This window comes from Amphiura filiformis, chromosome 6 (assembly GCF_039555335.1).
Source record: "Amphiura filiformis chromosome 6, Afil_fr2py, whole genome shotgun sequence".
Classification (NCBI taxonomy): domain Eukaryota; kingdom Metazoa; phylum Echinodermata; class Ophiuroidea; order Amphilepidida; family Amphiuridae; genus Amphiura; species Amphiura filiformis.
The window spans coordinates 40,263,508-40,287,725 of NC_092633.1; the positions used below are offsets into that span (position 1 = coordinate 40,263,508).

Consider the following 24,218-nt stretch of genomic DNA (forward strand, 5'->3'; position numbering starts at 1 on the left):
TATGTTCACTGTACATTTCAAAGAGGGCCAACCACAATTGGTCGACAGGCCTTATTTGGCCCGCAGGTCTATGCCTACTATGCGCCGCTAGTGAGAGGCCAATATCCCCAGTTACCAATCACTTTAAACTGTTTTTGTGCTTCATATTGTTATTTTTGTGCACCTTTTGTTTATCCTCTGCTCTACATCTACAATGAGCAGCTAGAGAGAGGGCACTATCCCCAGTTACCAATCACTTTAAACTCTTTTTGTTTTTCATATCGGTATTTTTGTGTACCTTTTGTTTATACCATGAAGCCTTTCCTAGCCTCCTCAGATATTGCACCTGGTGATGTTTATATTTGAGATATTCCTCTTTCTTTTCTCCTCAGATTTTGCACCTGGCGATGTCAATCCATCCAATCTGCAAGGGAAGCATTATCTGCCTATGAAGTAAGCCTAAACTGGGAGCCATCCGAGTACAATTGTGATATCATTGGTTATCGTATCATTGTAACTACTGATGGAAGCCCACCACAACCAATAAACATAGAGGGTGGAGATACTAGGATGGCCAATGTTGATATGCTGCAACCAAGGACAACATACACATTCAGTTTGGCTGCTGTGACAGAGGGTGGAAACCTTCCACCAGTTGCTGATGTCACAGTGGAGACTTTGAATGGAACAGGTTGGTAAAAAAAACCAAGCTTGATTGAATCTCGGAAGGGGCGATCTGACGGGGCTGTTATTTTGGAAAGGGGGGTCATGAATATGTCCGATGAGTAATGTTAATGTCCGTTGCCGTAAGTATCTGTTTTCTCTCCTTTACTCTCTTTCTTTCTTCCATGCAATTTAGTCCAGTGTTTACATTTTACTGGCTTTCTTTACTCAATTTAACTATAGGACGCACACAGATTTACAGATGATGCGATCGTGTCAATCGCACTCCGTTTATATGCACGCAAACCAGTGTGTCTACAGCCATTGTGTAAAGTATGCGTAAAACATCCGCAATGTATAATGTTTGAAGGTTTCTTATGAGCAAATAAACTGAAGGACAGAGCTATTGCTGAGCTGGTTTTGCCAGTAATAAAAGACCACATAGGATGTAGCTAGTTTTTCTATAAAAATTTATTTAAAAAAAAGCATATCATATAAGCTTTTTCACACAAATATTTCTCAAACAAACTTTTTTTTTTGCGTAACATAGAACCCATTTTTACTTGATTGTGTACTGGCAGAGCCGCATAATGATTGTCTTTTTATCATTATTTTTTATCACAGTTCAATGCCCACCAGGGTATGAAGCAGGATATGGCAACAAATGCTATAGATTTGTAAAAGAACTTGTTGCCTGGGATGAAGCTCGTCGCAGCTGTCAATTACCAGATGGACCTCCTGATGCTGGTGATCTGGCCATCATTGAAAGTCCTGAGGAATTAGATTTCATTATGACCAAGACTATGGGTGGTGATTGGTGGATTGGTAAGTATAATCCTGGGCTTAAAAAACAAACCTCACTACAAAGCAACTTACAGGCTTTTGCAAAGAGCTTTCACACTGCTCCCGACCAATGGCCTAAAAAGAACTAGGTCACCCAATGCTATGCAGATTGATCGGCGAATGAGGTGTGATTCAATGAGCCAATCAGAACTCATTTTCATATTTACGACATAAACTGTGCCAATTTGGGCACTGCGAAAGGCCTTTGCAAGTGGATGTAGGAAAATGGATGATGAACTTTTCTCTGTATTTTTTTCTCACGGTTGATAAACAATGTCAATGTTCATGAATGTTCATCTGCGTTGGTATATTGAATGCTTTAAGTTTAAAACTTTTGATCCAAACACAAAAACGTTGTTCCTACCTCTACCTACTTCATCATCAGTGAGCCTGTGATGCTGATCGTCAAGTCGTGAGCTTTTTGACTGTAGACTTGAACACAATGTCAATGTTTTAGCTTAGAAACTGAGATCCCTTACCCATGGCTGAAGTCAATCTGGGAAGAAAATGACACAAATACCTCAAATTTCACAAAGCAGAAAGTCCAAATACGGTGTGCTGTTTCTTAGGCAGGTAAAGCTGTAATTGATTTTGTTTGTAGGTATGTATGACAGTGCTACGGAAGGTGAATGGAAACTAATCACATGTGATGGCTTGAATGAGTGGCAGAATTCCAATTGGGCTCCTGATCAACCTAATGATGCCAATGGAGACCAAGATTGTGCGCAATTACTGGAAACAGGACAATGGAACGATTGGACCTGCTCTAGACCTATGCAGTATATCTGTGAAATTAACATGAAAGGTGAGTTGTATAAGGCTTCGGGGGTGCTGACAAATATCCGACAAAAAACCATGTGTCCCATTGGAAATTTATACAATGGAATTATAAGTCAAACGCATATGCAATGTTGACAATATTGTATGGTAATAACACGTCAACAGGACCAACCTCATGACCAATGGCGTGACATACATGGTTGCTCAAAATTAAAAGGGACATATCTGAGACTAAAACTAACATTTTATGGAAAGAAATACAAATCAATGTTTATGGAAATGTTGCAATTAACAAGGCGGCATGTATTGATGGTATTATAGCTGAACTTCGTAAAAGTAACTGTGCTACCAGTAATTATCCATCGTGTTCGTTTTAATAAATGGTTCACTTTGGGTGTATGTCAACTGAGTGGAAACACAGTCTTATTGACCTGATTCTCAAATCTGGTAAATATGACCCAAGGGATTTCCATCAGGTATGTGCACCTTAACCTTGACCTATGCCGTTCACTCCAACTGGGGTTGAGAGGTGGCATGCTAATGTCCCGCCAAACTGTTCTGTCGCCTGCTATATGGCTGGCATTTACTATGGAGTTTAGGTTGGTTCTTTTGCAGTCAGCTAGTAGGCAGTCTGTCCACCTCTTTGGTGGTCTTCCTCTAGGTTTGACTCCCTGGATGTGACATTCAAAGGCCATCTTGGGAAGGCCTGAGGGAGGCATTCTCTGGATATGGCCAAAATAATGCAGCCCTTTCCATGTTATTCTGTCCAAGATGGAAACGTCAACACCCAGGGTTTCTGTCTCTCATTGTTACTCCCATTATCTTCAAAAGTAAGCAAATTCATTGATAAATACTAATGTTGAAGCCGTTTTGTTTAATATTTTCTCAACCATGCAGATTTCCGTCCTCCTGACGCTAGCCCAAGTGATTTCACAGTAGCCAACACACAAGCCTCAACCATAGACCTGACCTGGTCAGTGTCCGAAGTTGCTTGCGACGTTCTCGGTTATGAAATTGTCATGTCAACGGACATGCAGGAGATGGTCACATTTATTGAAGGAGCAGGGACCAGTCAGTATGAAGTTACTGGCCTGAGGCCTAGTACAGAGTATATGTTTACCATAGAGGCTGTTACTGTGTTGGTGGGTAAATTAGGACCAAGTGCTCCTGTTATGGCAAAGACTCTTAACTTCACAGGTAAGTTTGATATCAAAACAGGATGATATCATTAAGTCCATTTTTGGGTCTATCAAAGACAGCATTTCAAAATGTGATGGCATCATCCTGTTCCGATTGTTTTCATGTTCTGTTTTCTATCTTACATTGAGGCCTACCATTAAAATATTGAGTTTTATTACTGCAACATTTTTAAAAATGCTCCATAGGATAATACGTACGTCTTCCAAGTTATGGTAACTACAATTCACTGGGTTTTTGTTCACACCATCTAAACGAAACATATCTCGGACATTAAATTTTACTAGGGTAATGAGAAAAATGTGCGCTTTCTTCTGATACCAAAATGTTAGTTTTGATGAAGAAAATGGGGGATGAGGCTGTTGATCGGTCAAACCCCTTGAAGATTAGAATATCATAGCACTGATTCCATTTCTGAAAGCACAGACACAGAGTAAACCAATGACTCCAAAGCCATGTGGATGCAGCCGCAGGCTACCACAGCACTAAATAATAATAGATGTGAGATACAAGTTACAAAAATTCTTCTACCATATAAAGTTTGTCTTGTCAAATTTCAGATTGTGTTGACGCCATGCCAAGGACAGAAGCTCCAGGAGTAATCAGCTCCCCATTCTACCCCTCCATGTACCCACCATTTCAGTCTTGTGTGTATCTGATAGAACTGGCTCCATTAGATGGCATGAGTAGGATCAGGATTAAATTTGGTGCATTTGATGTGCCCGATGAGTTGGACTACCTGGCTATCGAAGAAGCATTTGGTGGACCAGGGGGAGATCCTGTGGTAAGTAATGGATCAGATTAAGAGAGGGAAAAGGATTAAGATAAAGATCAAGATTTTTTAAGTTATGACCATCATTAACCATAACCGTACTTAACAACACAAAACCACAGTTCACAAAGCATAGGCACGGGCAGGTATCCCATGTGATGCGATTGCGTCATCATGCAAACAGTCATATGGTCGCGGAAAGCTTGGCCGGGCAAGCTACACCCCATTGGCAAGGTAGGCCCGTGCACGTGTCTGAATGATTCATGATTAAGATTAAGATCAGGATCAATATCAAGATGAATCAGGATCAAGATTAAGTTAAGATCAGGATCAATATTAAGATGTATCAAGATTAAGATCAGGATCAATATCAAGATGAATCAAGATCAAGATTAAGATCAGGATCAAGATCAAGATGAATCAAGATCAAAATTAAGATCAGGATCAATATCAAGATGAATCAAGATCAGGATCAATATCAAGATGAATTATGGTGTGGCAGACCCTAAGACCAATTGCAGCCACACAGAGTCAAGATCAGTGGAACTCAGCCAGTTCTATAATCTTTTGAAAGGTTCTTTTTTAAGCATTAACAATCCCATATACGCCCACGACGTCAAGCATGTGCGTGTGCAGGACCTTATGCAAAATAATTCACGCTGGACAGTTAGCAGTACACTTTAATTTGTAAAAGGAAATCTGCAAAACATTATCATCTACTTGTTTCACTGAATTTTTATGGTGATATGTAGCAAAATAAAAATGTTCGAGGATTGTTTCTATAACTGTTTACAGATTTTGACTGGAAGTGAAATACCCAAAGACTATGTAAGCTATGGCAGCAGTCTGACTCTACGATTTGTCACCAATGGTGTGAATGAAGGATCAGGATTCAGCCTGGTTTATGATTATACAAATGACAGTAAGTTGAAGGTCGAAAATTATACTGCATTTTATTAAATTATTCCATTTATGTTAGCGATAAGTGTTTTGGGTAATAGTAACAGTACTTTATTGGGTTTAGGTGCTGGTGTGCCCAATGTTGTAATTATGTACCATACAGATTTTTTGGTGCAAATAGAGCCTTAAAATGCTTAAAATTTTGGAAAAGGTATAAAATAGAGGGCATAAAAGAAATGAGGGATCTTAGGTGTTTCCCCCTCCCAGATCAACTTTAATATTTGGCTGCAAGTTTAATTCAGGTGTTGACTGCAGACAAGTTTCAAATATTTTTTTAAATTCAAAACTTTCAAAATTGTAAATTTCATGACCATATTTGGAATCAGCATGAAAAATGCATTACAATAAGTACAAACAAGCGTAGTAGGCCTACTGGTTCAGTGGTTCTTAAGATAGCTCTTGATATTTTGAGAAAATATCTCCAAACTTGGACTTTTTATGTTGAAGCCTATGTCCAGCACTCATAGCATTAATATTATTTATGCATACAGTGTTGGAAATAAGCCAACATTTTTGAGGGCGATTCATGGAGTGATGTCTGAAAATTTAGCCTTTGACAATTATTATGGATCCAAACTCAATTTTGCCAATCAATTTACAATTCATGTCCAGAGGTTTCCAAGATTTTAATGTTAAATTGGTCCACATTTTGTGACACTTTCTAAGATGACTTCAGACTCATAAATCATCAACTCCCAATAGCATTATAGTCTGTCTTGTCTCAAGTTGAAAGTAACATCATGTCGGATATTTGCAGTGGCTGATTCGAATCATGTGCTAACCTAATCCTGCAGGGCATATACACACGTGTGGAGCCAGGGTGATTTGCCTATATGCTGGCAACACAACCGCTTAAACACACTGATTCGAATCTGTCGCTGCAAAATTCAACATGGCGTTACTCGCAACTTGAGACGTGACATGTTATAGTTTTGAAGGATTGATGTTGAAGTGGGTCTAGCCTGCAATGTGAAGCTTTTGAATTGAGGGTACACCTTATTTCCAGCACTGTTTATTTTAATTATCAGTTGATTCTAACTATTTGATAGGTGTGATAGTTCTTTTCATTTATTATTCAAATTAATCGATCATTTATTGTCTATTTCTTCCAACAGTGTTACCAGAGTACAAAGAATGCAGGAATTCCTATTCTGTTAAATCCGGCACTACCCTGCGTCTTCAGTCTAGTGGCTATCCCAATGGCTACGAGTTCTACACATTTTGTACTTATTTATTAGAATCCACCAGTAACACTCAAGTCAACTTAAAGTTCTATGATTTTGACTTGGAGGATACTTACGACTACTTGGAAATCGGTAATGGTAATGATCCCACTGATAGAACCTCTGTGATTGGACGATATGATGGGTCCATGATGCCGCCATCCTCCGTCTTGGCCGAGTCTAACACAATGTGGATCTTTTTTTATGCGGACTATTCTATTTCTGGAAAAGGATTCTCTGTGGGAGCAACTGCTAATAATCCAGGTAAAAAAAGTAGTGATGCAGGTGAAAGGTTGCATGATGATACTTTTGTGACCTTGATGTGGCTTCAGACCAGGAAGATATTGTACTTTGAAAGAAACAATGAGACATTGTTCTGTACATGATTATTTGCTTCATATGTTGTTTTGATCATAAACGCATATGTTTAGAACACTTCTGCGTAATTATAGAGAGCCAGGGAATTCATTCTATCATTGTAAAAAAAGTATTTGAAAAAATCAGAGAGCACTTTTGTAGTGTAATGATTGACAGACATAATTTCAATCTTTGTGTAATCAATAAAAAAAACCCATTCATATATGAATTTTGAATTAAGCCTGAATCTGTAAATATGGCACCTCTCACCCTTTTTGAAGTCAAGGCTGTTTTTACAATTAACCAGCAACTCATTGTTAAAGCTATTTCACATACATGATTCAAAAGAATGAGGCCAAATATTGTTGAAATATCTGTTTTTGATTTAAATGTCAATGTCACAAACTTGTAAATTTTATGGTCAAACTCCAAAAAGCAAAATAAAACATCGCGACACAGATATTTCCGGACTTATGCTATTTCATCGTTGTATCAGTGTCTTCATTATTTGTTTGAGACCTTCTCCAAATGTTTGTGCTATTTATGTAAAACTGCCATTCCATCTTTACAAAATGTGTACTATTTATGCAAACAAAATGCTAAAAACAGCATTATGAGATTTATATTTTATATTATACTTCTCCATCCAACTGCCTCTGTGGCCTAGCGGTAAAGACCTGGATTCATAAACAACAAAGTAACAGATTGCTGGTTCGAGTCCCATTGAAGCCACAGAAACTATTTTGTTTTTCATAGTTCATGATTGCATTCCGAAATAGTCACTTGTCGGTAAATCATGTATAGGTGCCCTTGTTCTGTAGGCTTATAATAGCTATCAGCTGATGGGACTGCATATTTCTATGTTTGTTAACCATGATTTCTAAATTTGAAAACGCTCATTTGCGCAAGAATTAGTAATGTACATTTTTTTATCCTCCATCATTCTTACCTGTTTAATTTTCATAGGTGACATCATCCCAACCAAAGCACCTCCTCCAGGTACCAGTTTAGATCATCATGTCTGCGGTGGTAATGTACAAATCCCACTTGATGGAAATGAAGTGATAACATCACCCAACTATCCTAATGAGTATAATAACAGCCTCATCTGTGAATGGCTTGTTATGGGAAATGTTGGCAGAAGATTCAGAATGATGTTTGATTTCTTTGAGCTTGAGAATGGGTAGGTATATTGTGCTTTTCCAGAAATGAATGCTACCCCCTCTAAAGAAGACATGTAAATTTTTCCTATAAATCTTTGGGAATTCCCAGACCAAATTTTTATCCACAAAAAAAAAGTGGGAATTCCTAATTTGGAAAAGCAAAATGCTTTAAAATATTTGGCATTCCCAGTGTCCCTAAAGAAGACAGGCACATTTTTGCCAAGCCTAGAAAAGTGATATTTTGCTTGGGAATTCCCATGTCTTTAGGGGGGGAATTTCCAGATCAAAAATTGGTGAAAATATTTGGGAATCCCATGTCTTCTTTATGGGGAGTGCCTTTAATTTCTGGATTAGCCCAAAATGTGCAGTGTTTGTGGGGGTGTGTGGGTGATGTGTGTGCATGTCAGGGGTTGGGTTTGTGTGTGTGATGGACGGGGTGTATGTGGGTATGTGCATTCTTGCTTTCATGTGAGGACGTTGACTAGAATACGCTTCACAGAAGTCTGTATAATGTACTGCACCCTGGCTAATGCAAGACTGTTGTCGCAAACCACTTAGCCATCAGGCATAAATTTATTGAAGTATCCTGCGCTCTCTTCAAGTTACTTGATCCTGCCGAGCTTCTGCAACAGGCACAGATACTCCGAAATTGGAGTAACATCATACCTCATGTGTGTCAGCACGCAGCATAGATGAGTGATTATGAACTGGTTACAATGTATATTTGTTCTATGTTAGTAGTCTTCAATATAACAGTAATATTCATATTTTGACTGATCACCAATTATCTTCTGTCTTTTTTCCCTGTAGATATGACTTCTTAGAGTTGGGCAGTGGATCTAACCCCAGTGATAGCAGCACTTTGTATGATAGTTATACTGGCTCAAATCTACCAGATTCTGTAGTTCTGGAGACTGATATGGCTTGGGTTAGATTCACTTCTGATTATTCAGGAACAGCAAGAGGCTTCTCACTTCTCTTGGGAGAAGACAAAAGTAAGTGTTTGCTTGCCAATTGAATACCAAAGTGGTAGAAGGGTCCAACTCCACCATTTTACAAAAATGAGTTAGATCTGGGCATTTTATTTCTTGCAGACAGTTCTAGTCTTCCAAGTACACTTAATCATGGTTTCCATGGAAGAAAGGCCCAACTCCGTGGAGTTGGGAATATTTTGGAGATGGAGTTGGGCCCATCTTCCTCTTAGGTATTCAATGGTTTGTTTCTTTGTTTGTTTCTATGTTTGCTATTGTTTACAAGTTGTGTAAATAAGGTTTATAGAAAGCCTGTAATTCATGTATTCAACATGATATCCGAGAGGGGGGAGAGAGGTAACTGAAATTTGGTTTGGTAGGGAGATGTCTATGAGAATATGAAAGTGGACCCATCGCTATACCAAGTTTCCAAGAAATTGATAAACCATATGGCGAAAAATGTGACCCATGTTTGTGGCACATCTCTGAAATTCAATATCATCGGGAAGGGGGGGGGGGTGTAACTCAAGTTTGTTTAGGGTAGGGAGGTGTCACTGACAATCTGAGAGTGGATTCATCTCTATACCAATTTTTCAAGAAAAAGGGTCATTGATAAACCACATGGCCAAAAATGCGACCCATGTTAGCAGCACATATTGGACTTTCAACATCAGCACCATCTGTGTTTCACAGCAATCTCCTATCAATTTGTTTAGGTTGATTTTTACCAGATTATGCAAGTATGATGTCACTCAACTTTTTGTCCAAAATCCCTCCCTTTAGTAAGTTCCTGATATCAAGAATGGGGTGCGTAAATGTAAATCATGGGTGTGAGAGTTCTCTTGTTACAGGCATGAGAATTTTCAGCTTAATAACTGAATTTAATTTTTTAGTCAAAATTTCTGCAACTTTATTTAATTTCAGCCTGTTTTTGACCATTTTTGCCGCAGTCTCATGTCTGTTTTCAGCAGATTTCCTCTTTTTTTGTTGGCAAAATTTATTCACTTTCAATCCATACTCGGCGCTTTATCTCCGATTTTATGCCGTTCATCAGCTTTTTTTTAAAGTAATATTCCTCTTTTTGGTCTGTGCCTCTCACACCCCTGTATTTACAGAAGTAAGATTCTGGTAGGATGGTTGACCCAATCAGACCCATAGAAGATAACTACCTCCAAGGCTAATTTTGTTAATTAATGCTATGTGTCATAATATAGTGCATTGCATTCCCTTATGAATACATACATATTGACAGCAAAAGAAAGATTTGAAGAGGCAATTGATAGACCAATAACTGGATTCATTTCAGCCTCTCAGTAATATCATACTCTCATTATTTGTTTTATCTTCTTTCCTTTTTTTTCTTTATTCATCAAGGTTGTGAGGAAGTCGTGATGATCCCAGAAGGAGGGTCTGTTACCATCGAATCACCTAACTTCCCTGATAATTATGATAGTGATACCTATTGCTTCTGGACCATTAAGGCTGAAACAGGCAAACAAGTGTGGCTTGCTATTGACAGCTTTGAGACAGGTAATACAAATAATCACCTATTTAGATTAATAATCCACTGACTGATATTTTTTAGTGAGCGCAATAATTCTGAATTCTCAAGTCGATAAAAACTGGGGATCCCCCAGTGGCGTGATGTGATACAACGCAAAAAACAACAACATGTGTGACCCGCTCTGACGAAACCTGCCATAAGTTGCACTCAGTCATTTCAAGATACTGGCAAGTCAAAGTTGGGAAAGGGGTAAAAAACCTTGCAGATTTTGTTTTTCATTTTTTAGTATTTTTTGATTCTTTAATATGTTTACTTTAACCTACCATTGAAAACAAAATATTATTTTACGTCTAAAGCACCCAAATCTAGCTGTTTCTGAGCAAAAACCAAGTCCTTAACATGTCATTTTACAACTTCAAAGCCATTTTTCTTGCATTTGCCTTTTCTTTATGTGTCACTTCCCCCTTCCCATTGACAGACCGTAGAATGAGGACCACATGTCCCAGAAACATAATTTTGGTATCAAATGAAAGCTGAAGACCTATACTAAATGAGTTTGCTACTTCATTTTTTAGCCAAACAATTAAGGAAATACTAAAATACTAAAATTCATGATGCTCTGCATTGGGGTCAATGGATTGATCCCAGTACACAACCTTTCACCGGCAAACTTTTGAGGCTGTTCATTGAGTATTTACCGGTTTAAAGCAATGTGCAATGGAAACTGACAGTTATCCATCTTTTGATGGCAAACAGTTTTACCAGTAAAATGCAGTGTCTCAGTTGAAACACGCTATGAGAGGTTTTCACAGATTTTAGGGGCAAGTTCATTAAGGGAGCATTTCTTGTCTAAAACCAACTTCCAAATAAGAAAGTTACCATACTGTTGTTGAAATCCTTACTTCCATAGAGTATTTGTTTGCAAAGTTATGAGTACGTCTTACCTGCCCAATTTTTCCTGTGTGTTTTATTATTTTATCCATTACTTTCACAATTTTGCCCTTTGGCGCAAGTGGATCAGATCACATAACGTTACTTAAAATTCAACGTTGCAAAACCGAAGCGCACATGACTTTTTATTTTAATCGCATTGTGCAGCTTTGGAATCGGCTGCCTTTGTCTATAAGGGCAGCCGGTTCCTTTTCTTCCTTCAAATCCAGGGTGGTTGAATTTTTGAATTCTCATTTTACTCAAAATTTTTGTTCTTTGAATACATGCTCTTTGAGCTCTTACTGCAGATGCTCGAATTGCAGGCTTATTTAATTTGGGATGGGGCTGTGATGTTTTTTCCCCCATAAATTGTTTTCAATATTCGAAAGGTGGTATGGTCCTAGAGGTGATTTTGCACCTGTTTGTCCCATTCTTTTCGCTGGCATTTTATTCTATTTACTTTGTCTTGATTAGTATGTGCAATATTGATATTTAATATATTTGTCTTTGTAATTGTATATGAGCCAGTGCTTAAGCATAATAAATAAATAATAAAAAACATATTTTGTCATTTTTGTCATCAGAGGATCAATACGACTGGGTTGATGTCGGGTTTGGTGCTGCACCTGCTGATTTATCGACTAGATTACTCCACATATCTGGGTCTGCTTCAGAGCCTATAGCATTTAACACAGACACAGCATGGATGACATTCACATCAGATGCTTTAAACACAGCCATGGGATTCAATGTCACTTTCTATGATAGTAAGTCATATATACAGTCCACAACTTAATAAGTTCCCCCCTAATACTTTTTAGAATAATTCAAAAAATATTTTACTAAATGTAAAAATGTAAAAAGATCTGTATAGCCCTGTTTGTTTTACACATATGGACCAATTTATAGTGTCACACGTCATTGCGTTCAGTCACAATGGTTAATTGTGTAAGAAAAGTGGCCGTTTTAAAAGTTGCACCTGAACCAGGTTTTCTTTAACAAACACATGAATAGACCTGGCCTACTGTATTGTTTGAAAGTTGACTCCTGTGGACTCAGATGCAACTTTTAACACTGTTTAAAACAGTCTCTTTTTTTACATAATAAAGTTTTCAATCCCATCAATTGAAAACCAATTTAACCCCTGCAGAATTAATGCTGTGGTCCCCCGTTGGTAGGGCCTATTGTGTGAATTTGTGTACTGTTGCTAAGTCACGTGGTACACAGGCGATGTTTTGCATTCCGATCATTTCTTGTTTCGTCATTATTTTGTCAGATTCAGCAAGACTAGGTTGTGTTTAAAAAAATTTCTTTCGGAAGTTTTTTAGTGAACATATTTTTTACAATTTAACCATCGTTCATAATAAGTAGTAATCCCAGTAGCTTTATATATTAATTTGGTTAGTGTAATTACAATATTACGTGGATTTTCATTGATGATTTTCGTCGGAAAAATACAACAAAATCTGTGCGGCGGTTTGGAATTCAGTTCAAGAACTTTGAGGGGAACATTGGGGAGAAAAGTAGGTATGCCTACCACCAGCTGGACTTAAAAGGATCGAATTTTATGTCTATTTGCACTATCACCGAGCATCTCGCCAGGTGCATGATGGCTGATAATTCATCAGTTATTGAAGTGCGATCATAGGCTGTAGTATGATAGTTCCAGTTTGGACTCCTTTCACGACTCCTAAGTCTTTTTACGTGAACGGAAAATCGATGTTTAATTGAGTTTACGCATCGAAACAACCAGCTGCAGCAAGGAGTATTAAAAGTCATCAATATGATAAGTGGAAATTGTGACATTGGCTGGGATTCTCTTAATATTTTGTTATAAAATGATAAATATTTGGAAAAAACTAACCCAGTGATAGAGGCGAAGTTGCTGGTATACATGCGGTATGTGACAATTCCCACGTGAACGGGTCACCCAGCAAATGCAATTCAATGACCAAGCAAGGTGTCCGTCGGCCGTCATCCGGCAGAGGTGTTGAGATCGAGTTGAGATCAAGATGACGAGTTGATTTGGTGAGAAATTTGCTTTTATAATCAATCCCGGTTTTAGTAGTAAAGCCTAAAGGTAGAGCACATTTGTAAAAATGGGCATTGGAAGTAATAACATTGGGTCGCCTGAGTGCGATTTATTTTAATAATTTCACTTCACAAAAGGAGTTTAAACTTTTTCAAACTGTGAGATTCGCAAAAGCAGAACGCATAAAACCAGGTTGCCAAAAATTTATGCTTGATTTGCTGGCCAAATAATCGAAGTCTCCAAAATTCTTTTAATTTGGTTTATGGAACAGGAAACTATCTGAAGTCGGGAGCCAAATGTTGTAAAGTCGCAAAAATTGTCCTTAATCATTGGTTTTGAGACAGGAAATTGTCAAAAGTCGCGAAAATAAATAAATAATATTTTTTTCAAAATTAAGCCCAATTGGGCTACCAAATCATGGGTTTGGCAATACTTAATGGCGGTCTCGATGATTGAGTAAATTCTTTACCGTCAATCAGTCCTGGGGATTATGCAAATAGCTAATTTCTATGGCGCGTTATCAACCCCATAGATTAAATGATCAAACCCATTTACATGATTTACGAAATTACGAGAAATTACATCAGTAATTCATTAATGAGATGACGTCATTCGAACATGTACCACGTATACAAAGATATTTACATTGTTGAATGTGATATCAAGTTGTGTTCGAAACGAAATTTGAGTGCCAATAAAGAGCAGTTATGATTTAAAATGCTTATTATTTAGTTTAAATTTGGGTTTCCACATATAATTTGCATCGTTCACAAAATGTATCAACTTAATTGTAAGTAAAACATCGGACTTCTGCAGGATGAAATAGTAGCGTGGTATAGGTTGCAGAATTCGACATGCTTGATTTTCTAGAATCCATGGACGGAAAGATCGAATCACTTCCCTGGTTAAAAACACATGGATCAGAAACAACAACCGTGGGTGGTCAAAACCCTTTATATAATCATGCTGATGCACCGTGCCTGGTTTTTAGTTGAAAACAAACTGTATTGTTGTGGCTGCAATATCCGGGCATTGTAGGGATTAGGGTTTCAGTCCTGAAAAGGTTAAGATGCGGAGCCATGCGAGGTGTGCTGTGACTCCTGCTTTGCATAAATCATATAAAATGCCTCTGCTTTGTCCAATCGTGGGACAGGAGTCATTCACAGGCGCGCTTGGGAGGCGTTAGCGGTTTTTTCGGTAACTAGTGTCGGGAAAATTTACAAGCAGTTTGTATTCCCATCCAGTAGAAAATAATAATAATAAAATAAGATAAAATCTTTGCGTCCATTTACATCAGTGAATAGAGCACAAGCTTTTTGCTGATACAAGCGGCAGCCAAAAATCAGTCAATCAATAAATATGAATAGTGCTCCAAGTTTTTTGCTGACACAAGCGACATCTAAAAATCGTGCAATAAATAAATAAATAAAATGAAATAAAATGAAAAAATAAATAAATAAATAAATAAATAAATAGCCTATGGGCATATAAATAAATGGGAAAAATATATATATTAATCAAAAATTATATATAGCCTATGGGCATATAAATAAATAAATAAATAAATAAAAATTATAGCCTCGGGGCATATGAATAAAACAAAAAAATTAATAAATAAATTGAAAATAATATATAGCCTATGGGCATATTAAAAATAAAAAAAATAAAAAAGTTTCTGGTAGGGCATATATGGTAGCCAGTCACTCCGTGTGGAGACACGCTCCGGTCCTGATGGGACCAGGCTCAAACAAAATGTTCAAGCCAGCGTTAAAAAGCCTATAAACATACTGGCCTATATGCAAAGAGACGTGAAAAACTAATTTGAAGAACAAGAACAAGGAAAGGGGGTGTCACATCCAGACTTTGCAAGATAAAAGTGACACGAACGCTGATATAAATAATCTGTTTACATTTATATAGTAGGCATTTTGATCTGCCAAGATCGTAAACAAGTGTTGTGCGATATGCAATATAGTAACATCGCTATGTGCATTAGTGATGCGGTATATGATATCCTGGATATTACAAGTGGGATATTCGTGAATCATTTAGTCTGATTAAATAATGTTAGTGGCTTTTGAAAAAGCTTGAAATTACTGGAAGTCAAATTTTGGTTGGATTTTCATGAAAATTCCTGGACAATTGTTTAAAGCAATCGGTAAGGGTTAGGATAGGTGAACAGATTTCCTTTTTGGCGTAAAATACTAACATCGAAGGGCAGCATTATAATTTAACAATTTTGGAGGTCGTATATAGGCCCTACCTGTAAATTACAGAAAATATTAACAGTGAGTGGCAGCCCTATAATTTAACAATTGGAAGATCGTTTTATGGGTTTTCTGACATATGCATAGGTGTTGGCACACAGTGTCATCGACCCTATATCTTCATAGCAGAAATCGCCATGGTAGGTTGAATCCACAGCCACGATTGGCCATTTGGTTCAGACCTTTGAAGCTCTTTGAGACGAATACTTAGTCGAGGGACATGACTAAGGCTACTCACAATAACGGGGTAATTGATCTTGGTTTTGCGTGAATAAGCTTGTATCCCCATTGAAGTCAATGGTCATCGACTTTTATACTGCCTAGTAGTGAGTGCAGCTGTACTACACGATGTAGTCCATACAGGACCAACGCAATAAAAAATTAGAGTTTTGGTCCGATTTTGAGTTCAAAGCGCACGGCCATTTTTCAAAGCGCATTCTAGCGACCATCATATCTGTTCAACACGTATTTTCAAGTGTATGAGACCACATCTGGTTTCTTGAGAAAAATTCATTTACGGGAGATATTCATCATTTTCTAACCCGGTATCCGAAGATTTTCGTCTGATATCAAAATCGTGCATAGCAATTCATGTGTATCGATCCCGTGTATTCATTTTAGTGTATCTGCTACACCAAATAATTATTAGCCAGGCGGTGTCGGTGTGTGGCATTTAAGGAACTCATAGAAAATGTATCATCAGGAAATTGTAGAGTCATCTGATGTAAAAAAAGTTTGGTGGATCATGGTACGATTCCTTATATTTACTTGCCCAAATTAACTCGGCATAGTTTTTTACTAGATTTGGTTTTAATCTACTTTGCAGCATCTTTGTGAAGCTCGCCTAGATAGTGGGAACAGAGCACTGCCTTTCCACTTGGACCTTCTGGCATATTTAAAAAAGTTGAAAAGTAAATAAAGAGGTAAATAAATAAACAAAATAAATGGAAAAATAATCATGTTCAAAATCAATTCAATTTTCAACTTTTGAGTATATAGTAAGGTAGTTTTATTAATCATCAGGCTTGTATATATGCAAAAGCATTTGCTTGCACAATTTGCTTCCCTTTTTTCTGTCTTCTTCATTGCAGATTATATCAGGTAACAGAAGGGAAGACGTGTTGCTTGTTGTGAGACTGGAGATTTGTTTATGACCACAATATTTGACGGTGATCTCATTATCAAGGGTTTACTTCAGTTAGACCATAGACCATTTACATGGAGCCACATAACAGCTACATTGCAGCAATCAATGACTTATATTTGCACATTTTGAATTAATATCGAATGTTGCACGTTGCTTTATTTACAAGCTATGTACAATGGAAGAATCATTTCAAGTGCTTTTAAAAACATAAAATGGAGTACAATCTGGTAAGAATCACAAATCACGTACCATTATTGTACGTCGTCGTATTGTCTTGTGGGTCATAAGTAATATGACTGACCTGGTATTGTGATTTTAAGAGTGTTGTTTCAACTCTGCCTGTCCAATCCAAGATGATGCATGTTGAGCATTCACAAGTTGGTTTTGAATGTCATCTGACCAATTAGACCTCTGTTCCCAAAGTCCTGCAGTTGCTGCAGTCAATCTTCTGACATTCTGAACATTTGACAGGTATGTACACTTGTACAGCATCATCAATTATACTTTCAGTTGTCAGGTACTCAAAATTCTTGTTTAATGAAAGTATCCATAACAGTTGGAATGCACACTGAATATGTACACATTAACACATGATATAGTGGATTTAAGGAGATGTAAATTTAATGCCAAGAACACTTAAGAATTCAATTGTCAGATTGGTATAAGTTAATAAGCAAGGAACGTGTCAAGTTGCTGCTTGAATGTTTGTTTTGGTTTTGTTTTGTATTGTTTTAAACGATCTTCTTGTTCAGAACCATGAATTGACCTATTGTATTTATTTAATAAATATTTATTGAAGACCGGTCTAGCAGGTGGGATCCTTATTTGTTTAGAATTTTTCATATTCAATTTGATACTGTGTTTTGCCAATTTTGAGATTACATTGAATTTATTTGTTTTATTGCTTCGCTGTATACTTCATTTTCATTTTTGTTTTCTACTCACGTGTTTATCTATGTAGTGTACAGCTTGGCTTTTTAAAAAATTCGTGTTTTATGATTCTAATTTCATCTTCTGTTTGATATTTGTTAGCAGTATCTTGCTGTTGTTTATTCAATTGTCTGGTTAAACTTATTTTGCTTTAGTGCTTATGCCGTCACTTTGAACATTTCACTTAGTTGTTTCTTTACTCATTTTGCATATATTTTTTCCGTGCAATACCTTTTTGTGCAATGTTCATCGTGTGCCTATTTCATTTGTTTCTTATTTCTTAATGATGTATATTTATATTTTAATGGGTATTTTGTTTTTAAGTACACATGTTTTAATTGTAAAGCGCCTTGTGGTCTATGATGTAATGCGCTATATAAGAATAAATTATTATTATTATTATTATTTGGTCGATTAGGTTTGTTTGTACTAAAGAAAGAATCAACTCCAGGTTGGCATGGGATAGCCTAGGCAGGGGCCAAGTACTATGCCCTCAAAATTTTTCTTGTTCAACAAAATTCAAAATCAAAAAATTGTGTTCAAGTTTTTTCGTGAGGTGGCGCAGCCGCCTAGTTATCACGTTGATTCAAGAAGTAGGTTGACCTATTGTATTTTATAGAATAGGCATGTTATCCTAGTTCTCTGTACACTTTTATAGCATGGCACATTTCTCGTTTGATGAGAAAAACATGGTGCGGGGCTTAGATGTACCAGAAATATAAACGAGTGGCACACACAATTTGTAGAGCAGAGTTAACAAACGCACATGTCATTATCCACAGATATAGTTCATCCACATATGCGTAATATTGACAAACCACTATGGGTAGGGGATTGCACCATAGACCATTTGCACTCGCAGTCACCGTTTGGTCTCCTATATATCAGGCAAAAGAACATCCAGAGAGCTTCCCATATCCCCCAGGCTTAACTGACGAAAATAAATAAAGAATAAATAGAATATGTTTAAAAATCTGGGAGGGGGGGGGGATTGGGAAGTTTATTTCTCATTCAGTTCTTGCATGATCCATTAACTTCTTTGGCAGAGATTTTCTAATTTGAAACATATATCTATTTAAGTATGGATAAGAAATGCACACAAATTAAAGTATGTAGACATTTTAGTATGGATCAAGTATCCAATTTAACCTGTCAGGAATTCCCTATATGAATGTACGATTCCTGGAAACCATCTGACAGGAATATATATTATATATTTTGCATGCACAAATATTGTTAAAGGTTTCAGCCCATATCATTTTATATAATATTACTGGCTGTGCTCTTTGTTTGGATATTTATAATCTCCCTTTTTTTAGTTCTCTGGGGATGTGATTTCAGATAGGTCATCTCTTGGTGCTATATTAAATATTCCTTATTTTATATTTATATTTTATATTAACAAGATATTATTCAGCTCCCTCTGTAGGGGTCACGAGGGTGGTGACTTAAGATAGGTTTCATCTAGGTCCTCTAAAATATTCTTGTTTATTTTAAGATATTTATAAGCCCTTATTGTGTAGGTCACTTGGGTGGTGACTTTTGATAGTTCATCAGGGTCCTTTGTAAATCTAAATATCGTTTTGCTAATAAGTCCAGGTTTTGGGGGCTGATTCTTATATGCATGCTATATATTTTTGTTACATACTTATTGCAAATAAATCATATATGTCTGTTGACGTCTGACAAAGACGCAAATCATTGCTTCCAATTTCATTATTTTGTCTGGGGTTAATAAAGTTTTCAATCCCATCAATTGAAAACCAATTTAACCCCTGCAGAATAATGCTGTGGTCCCCGTTGGTAGGGCCTATTGTGTGAATTTGTGTACTGTTGCTAAGTCACGTGGTACACAGGCGATGTTTTGCATTCCGATCATTTCTTGTTTCGTCATTATTTTGTCAGATTCAGCAAGACTAGGTTGTGTTTAAAAAAATTTCTTTCCCACCCACCACTCCCTTTGCAATTTTTCATATTGAGAGTATGGTAGTGGTGGTGCGGAAAAATTTATAAAGAAAATTTAAAGTTTTTATGTTAAAGTTAAAGAAGCAATTCTAACGTAATTGATAGAGCAAAGATTCGGGCACGATATTCGTGATTTGATGATTGGTTTGGTGCAGTCGTCTAATTCCTTTTGAGAGCGGTAAATTGCTCAAATCATGAAACTCTTGATAGATGCCTTCCTTTGCTTTTCAATCAATAACTTCCTGCTGATACTTTAACTTCATCGTGTAAAATGTACAACTCGGCGGATTCTCTCTCCTTGGGTTAATAAAGCATATAGTTAAATGTTATCTCATATGTTATAGCTTTTTCAAACAAAAAATTAAAAGAAAAGGACGAGATAGCTGTAGTTGATTAAAAATACACACATGTCTAACCATGTCATTTGAAGTGAGCAATGCTAAAGCATTAGCAGCAATTTAAACAAATTTAAAATCCGCTGGCAGAGATTTTCTAATTTGAAACATATATCTATTTAAGTATGGATAAGAAATGCACACAAATTAAAGTATGTAGACATTTTAGTATGGATCAAGTATCCAATTTAACCTGTCAGGGAATTCCCTATATGAATGTACGATTCCTGGAAACCATCTGACAGGAATATATATTATATATTTTGCATGCACAAATATTGTTAAAGGTTTCAGCCCATATCATTTTATATAATATTACTGGCTGTGCTCTTTGTTTGGATATTTATAATCTCCCCTTTTGTAGTTCACTGGGGATGTGATTTCAGATAGGTCATCTCATGTGCTATATTAAATATTCCTTATTTTATATTTATATTTTATATTAACAAGATATTATTCAGCTCCCTCTGTAGGGGTCACGAGGGTGGTGACTTAAGATAGGTTTCATCTAGGTCCTCTAAAATATTCTTGTTTATTTTAAGATATTTATAAGCCCTTATTGTGTAGGTCACTTGGGTGGTGACTTTTGATAGTTCATCAGGGTCCTTTGTAAATCTAAATATCGTTTTGCTAATAAGTCCAGGTTTTGGGGGCTGATTCCTTATATGCATGCTATATATTTTTGTTACATACTTATTGCAAATAAATCATATATGTCTGTTGAACGTCTGACAAAGACGCAAATCATTGCTTCCAATTTCATTATTTTGTCTGGGGTTAATGAACCATTATGAATGAACGCAATGACGTGTGATGCTATAATTTGGTCCATATATGTAAAACAAATACGGCTACCCATACCTTTTTACAGGTTTGCATTTTGTCAAATATTTTTCGATTTATTTTAAAAAGTATTTAGGGGGGAACTTATAAGTTGTGGACCCTGTATCATTGATTAGTATTTGTATCACAAATTATGTAGACTTACTTTTCTGGACCTTTCTGGACTTAAATGTTAAATGTGTACTGTCTGGACTTGAGTTGCTACTGTTTATTAGACCAAAGAAGATGAGAAAGAACCTAATCTTCACAAGAAAATAAATTCTTCACACCTATAATACAAATCAGACTGAAAATGACAGTGTTTAACCACTACAATGTCAGTCTGAAATTGTTTTCAGTGTATTTTTAGTGGTATATGAAATGGCTATTGTCTGCTTCAATGAACAATGATCCAGGCAGCAATGTCCATAACAATAGAACTGGCCAGCTTATTTCAGTGAGATTAAATCCATTTCAGTGGGATTAAGGAGTGGCCAATACAGATTTTCAGAGGCAGTACAGTCCATTTTTTTCAGTGTGGTTGGACAAAGGTTATTTGCATACCAACTAACAAAAGAACTATTTCAGTGCTCTTTTCAATGTTCCTTTCCATTGTGTAACTTTTCAGTGTTAATTGCAGATATCAGTGTGATTTTCAGTGTATTAATTTCATATAAGCCCAAAAAGCTAAATTGGCCTACCAATGACATTTTTGTTTATAGACAGCTGCGGTACAACCTTCATCAATTCCACCGGTGGACAGATTATGTCTCCCAATTATCCCGGGATATACCCCAATAATTTGGACTGTCGTTGGTTAATCCGTGCTGAGGATAACCTGCGCGTGTTGTTGACGTTTGAAGATTTCAACCTGGAAACAGGATATGATGAGGTGATAGTGCAAGGAACTATCAATGGAGACATGGTAAGTGGGATTGCAATGTGTGGAATTAATTTAAGGGCTCGGTCACCCACCTTTCACAGAATTTTTGTGGGACCTGCGAGTATATCTCAGACACACCAAATTGCATTCTGATTACAAGGAATGTCCTGATATCAAATACTTTTGGTTTTTTGAAATTTGTGATTTAAAAGTCCTCAAAGTAAACTGGGTAGACTTTATAAATATAATGCTATGATAAGTCTGCACAAAAAGTAACACAGCTGTTATAAATACGCATATAGCTTCAGAACTAATAACTGTTTCCACAATACTTCTACATAGAAAGAAGGATGATTTATTTACGCACATTTTGATACCCCATTTGTCATATGTCGGTCAATATTAACAACACAGTAGTGCTTTTAAAGAAAAATCCCCAAATTTAAAAGTTGCAGTTTACAGCGATCAATGGTTATTACGCAAGCATTGTGGCACGTAAAACCTTCCATTATCTTCGCGCTGACTTCAAATCAATACAAATAGCTGCAACTTTTAAATTCCTGCATTTTTCTTTAAAAACACTGCTGTATTGTTAATATTGAACGAAATGGACAAATGGGGTATCAAAATGCCAGAATAAATCATCCTTCTTCTATGTTGAAATATTGCGAACAAAATTATTAGTTCTCATGCTATTCTGTCGGTCCGTGTCACGTCACTTCCGGTTGATGATGAGTGAAAACAAGTCCCTGATTCGATTTTTGTTGATGATTTCTGTCATTGGTGTTATGTAAATTTCGATCGCAAATAGTCAGTGGAATCAAACAATCGTTTCTAAGTCTTCAGAGTGAAAGAAACTTACTTGATTTACCGTTTATATACTGACAAACTTAAAATTAAATTCCATGGTCGAGTGTCGCTTTTTTCCGAAATTGAATGCCACTCCAGCAACATCGCTATGTAGCCTCCTTCACAGCCGGTTTCTGTTGTTCACAACAAACCGTGAGCCACATGCAGTTTGGGCCCGAGACTAGAGATAGCCCGGATGTCCGACCGACAGAATAGGCGTATTTATAACAGCTGCGTTACTTTTTGTGCAGTCTTTACTTTGAGTGTATGTAGCTGGGATGAAAAGCCGACCATCATATGAAAATTTTGACCTTTCGTATTGAAGATATACATGAAGTGAACATAATTATATCTTTAATATGAAAGGTCAGAATGTTCATATATGATGGTAAACTTACATACACTTTTTAGGTACATATTAGATTTATAAAGTTTACTTTGAGGACTGTTTTATCAAAAATATCAATTTTTAATAATTTGCCATAATATTTGTATTATATTGTAAATTTCAAAAAATCATAATTATTTGATATCAGAAGGGCATACCTCATATTCAGAATGCAATTTGGTGTGTCTGATATGTCCTCAGCCCTCCCCCCATACAATGCAAAGGTGGGTGACTGACCCCTTAACATAACTGTTGCCAGACTAAATCCTGACTGGCTCCTAAAAGAGGGCATCAGTGCCAAAGGAACCTTGTAGTTATTTGATAATGATATAACTTACAATTAACCATTTCATGTTATTTTCATTATGATTTAAAACTATTCTATGAAAAATTATTGTAACTTTCACGATTGAATTTTATTTTATAGGTATTATCAGGGTCTGAACTTCCAGCAGATGTTACAAGTGAAACTAACGAACTTGTAGTTATACTACAAACAGATTTGAGTGGGGTCCGTACTGGTTTCTTCTCAACTTTTCAACAAATATGTAAGTGTTTAGCTTTGTAAACCATAAAACGTTATATGTGACCCGTCACATCAAAACATACCTCTTGTTGGCATTTGCCATTTTGCACAGCAGACTGTGTAAATAATGAAAAATCTAGTACGAGGTTGATTTTTGGATTCATCGCAAAATGCATCTTTCAAATGTATATTTTCAGAAAATCCACTCCAAATTCCCCAACATGGAAAGTTGTTAAAAATGATGACAAACTACGCAAGTAGGCATGTTGGCATGGAAAACTTAATCTTTAGGCCCTGTTTTCTCAATACGTGGTATATACGATTGATAGGATACAAGTGTGTTCGATCTTTGGTTAATAACTTAATAAATGAATGTCAAATCCCAGTGAAATTAGTATCATTTTCGAGCTTAAGGTACCACCTTTTATCTGATATAAAAAAACTCATTTCCATGTTTTACCCCAAGAGGTATGTTTTGATGTGATGGGTCACATATGACCAGCTATAATAAAACACAGAAATAGAAAACTATTTCACATCTAACATCGCTGTCAATCAAACACAGCGCGGCCTGTGATTGGTTACCAAACGCCGCAAAGATATTCCCCTTGAATGAATCACATATCGACCCTGGTCGAAAATGAGTTTTACATATGTTTCTAAAGAGGACAT

The 24,218-nt window shown here is 36.6% G+C and overlaps 1 protein-coding gene across 1 annotated transcript in view; it reads left to right on the forward strand.

Moving 5' to 3' along the window:
- The window catches only part of LOC140154523 (uncharacterized), a 102,155-nt gene that overhangs the window by 47,015 nt on the left and 30,922 nt on the right, over positions 1-24,218 (forward strand). The window contains 13 exon segments of the mRNA XM_072177093.1: positions 372-670; positions 1,267-1,467; positions 2,087-2,290; positions 3,163-3,462; positions 4,023-4,246; positions 5,030-5,156; positions 6,310-6,681; positions 7,741-7,957; positions 8,748-8,932; positions 10,283-10,438; positions 11,927-12,109; positions 21,623-21,825; positions 23,448-23,568. Coding sequence (XP_072033194.1) covers positions 372-670; positions 1,267-1,467; positions 2,087-2,290; positions 3,163-3,462; positions 4,023-4,246; positions 5,030-5,156; positions 6,310-6,681; positions 7,741-7,957; positions 8,748-8,932; positions 10,283-10,438; positions 11,927-12,109; positions 21,623-21,825; positions 23,448-23,568 — 2,792 coding nt within the window.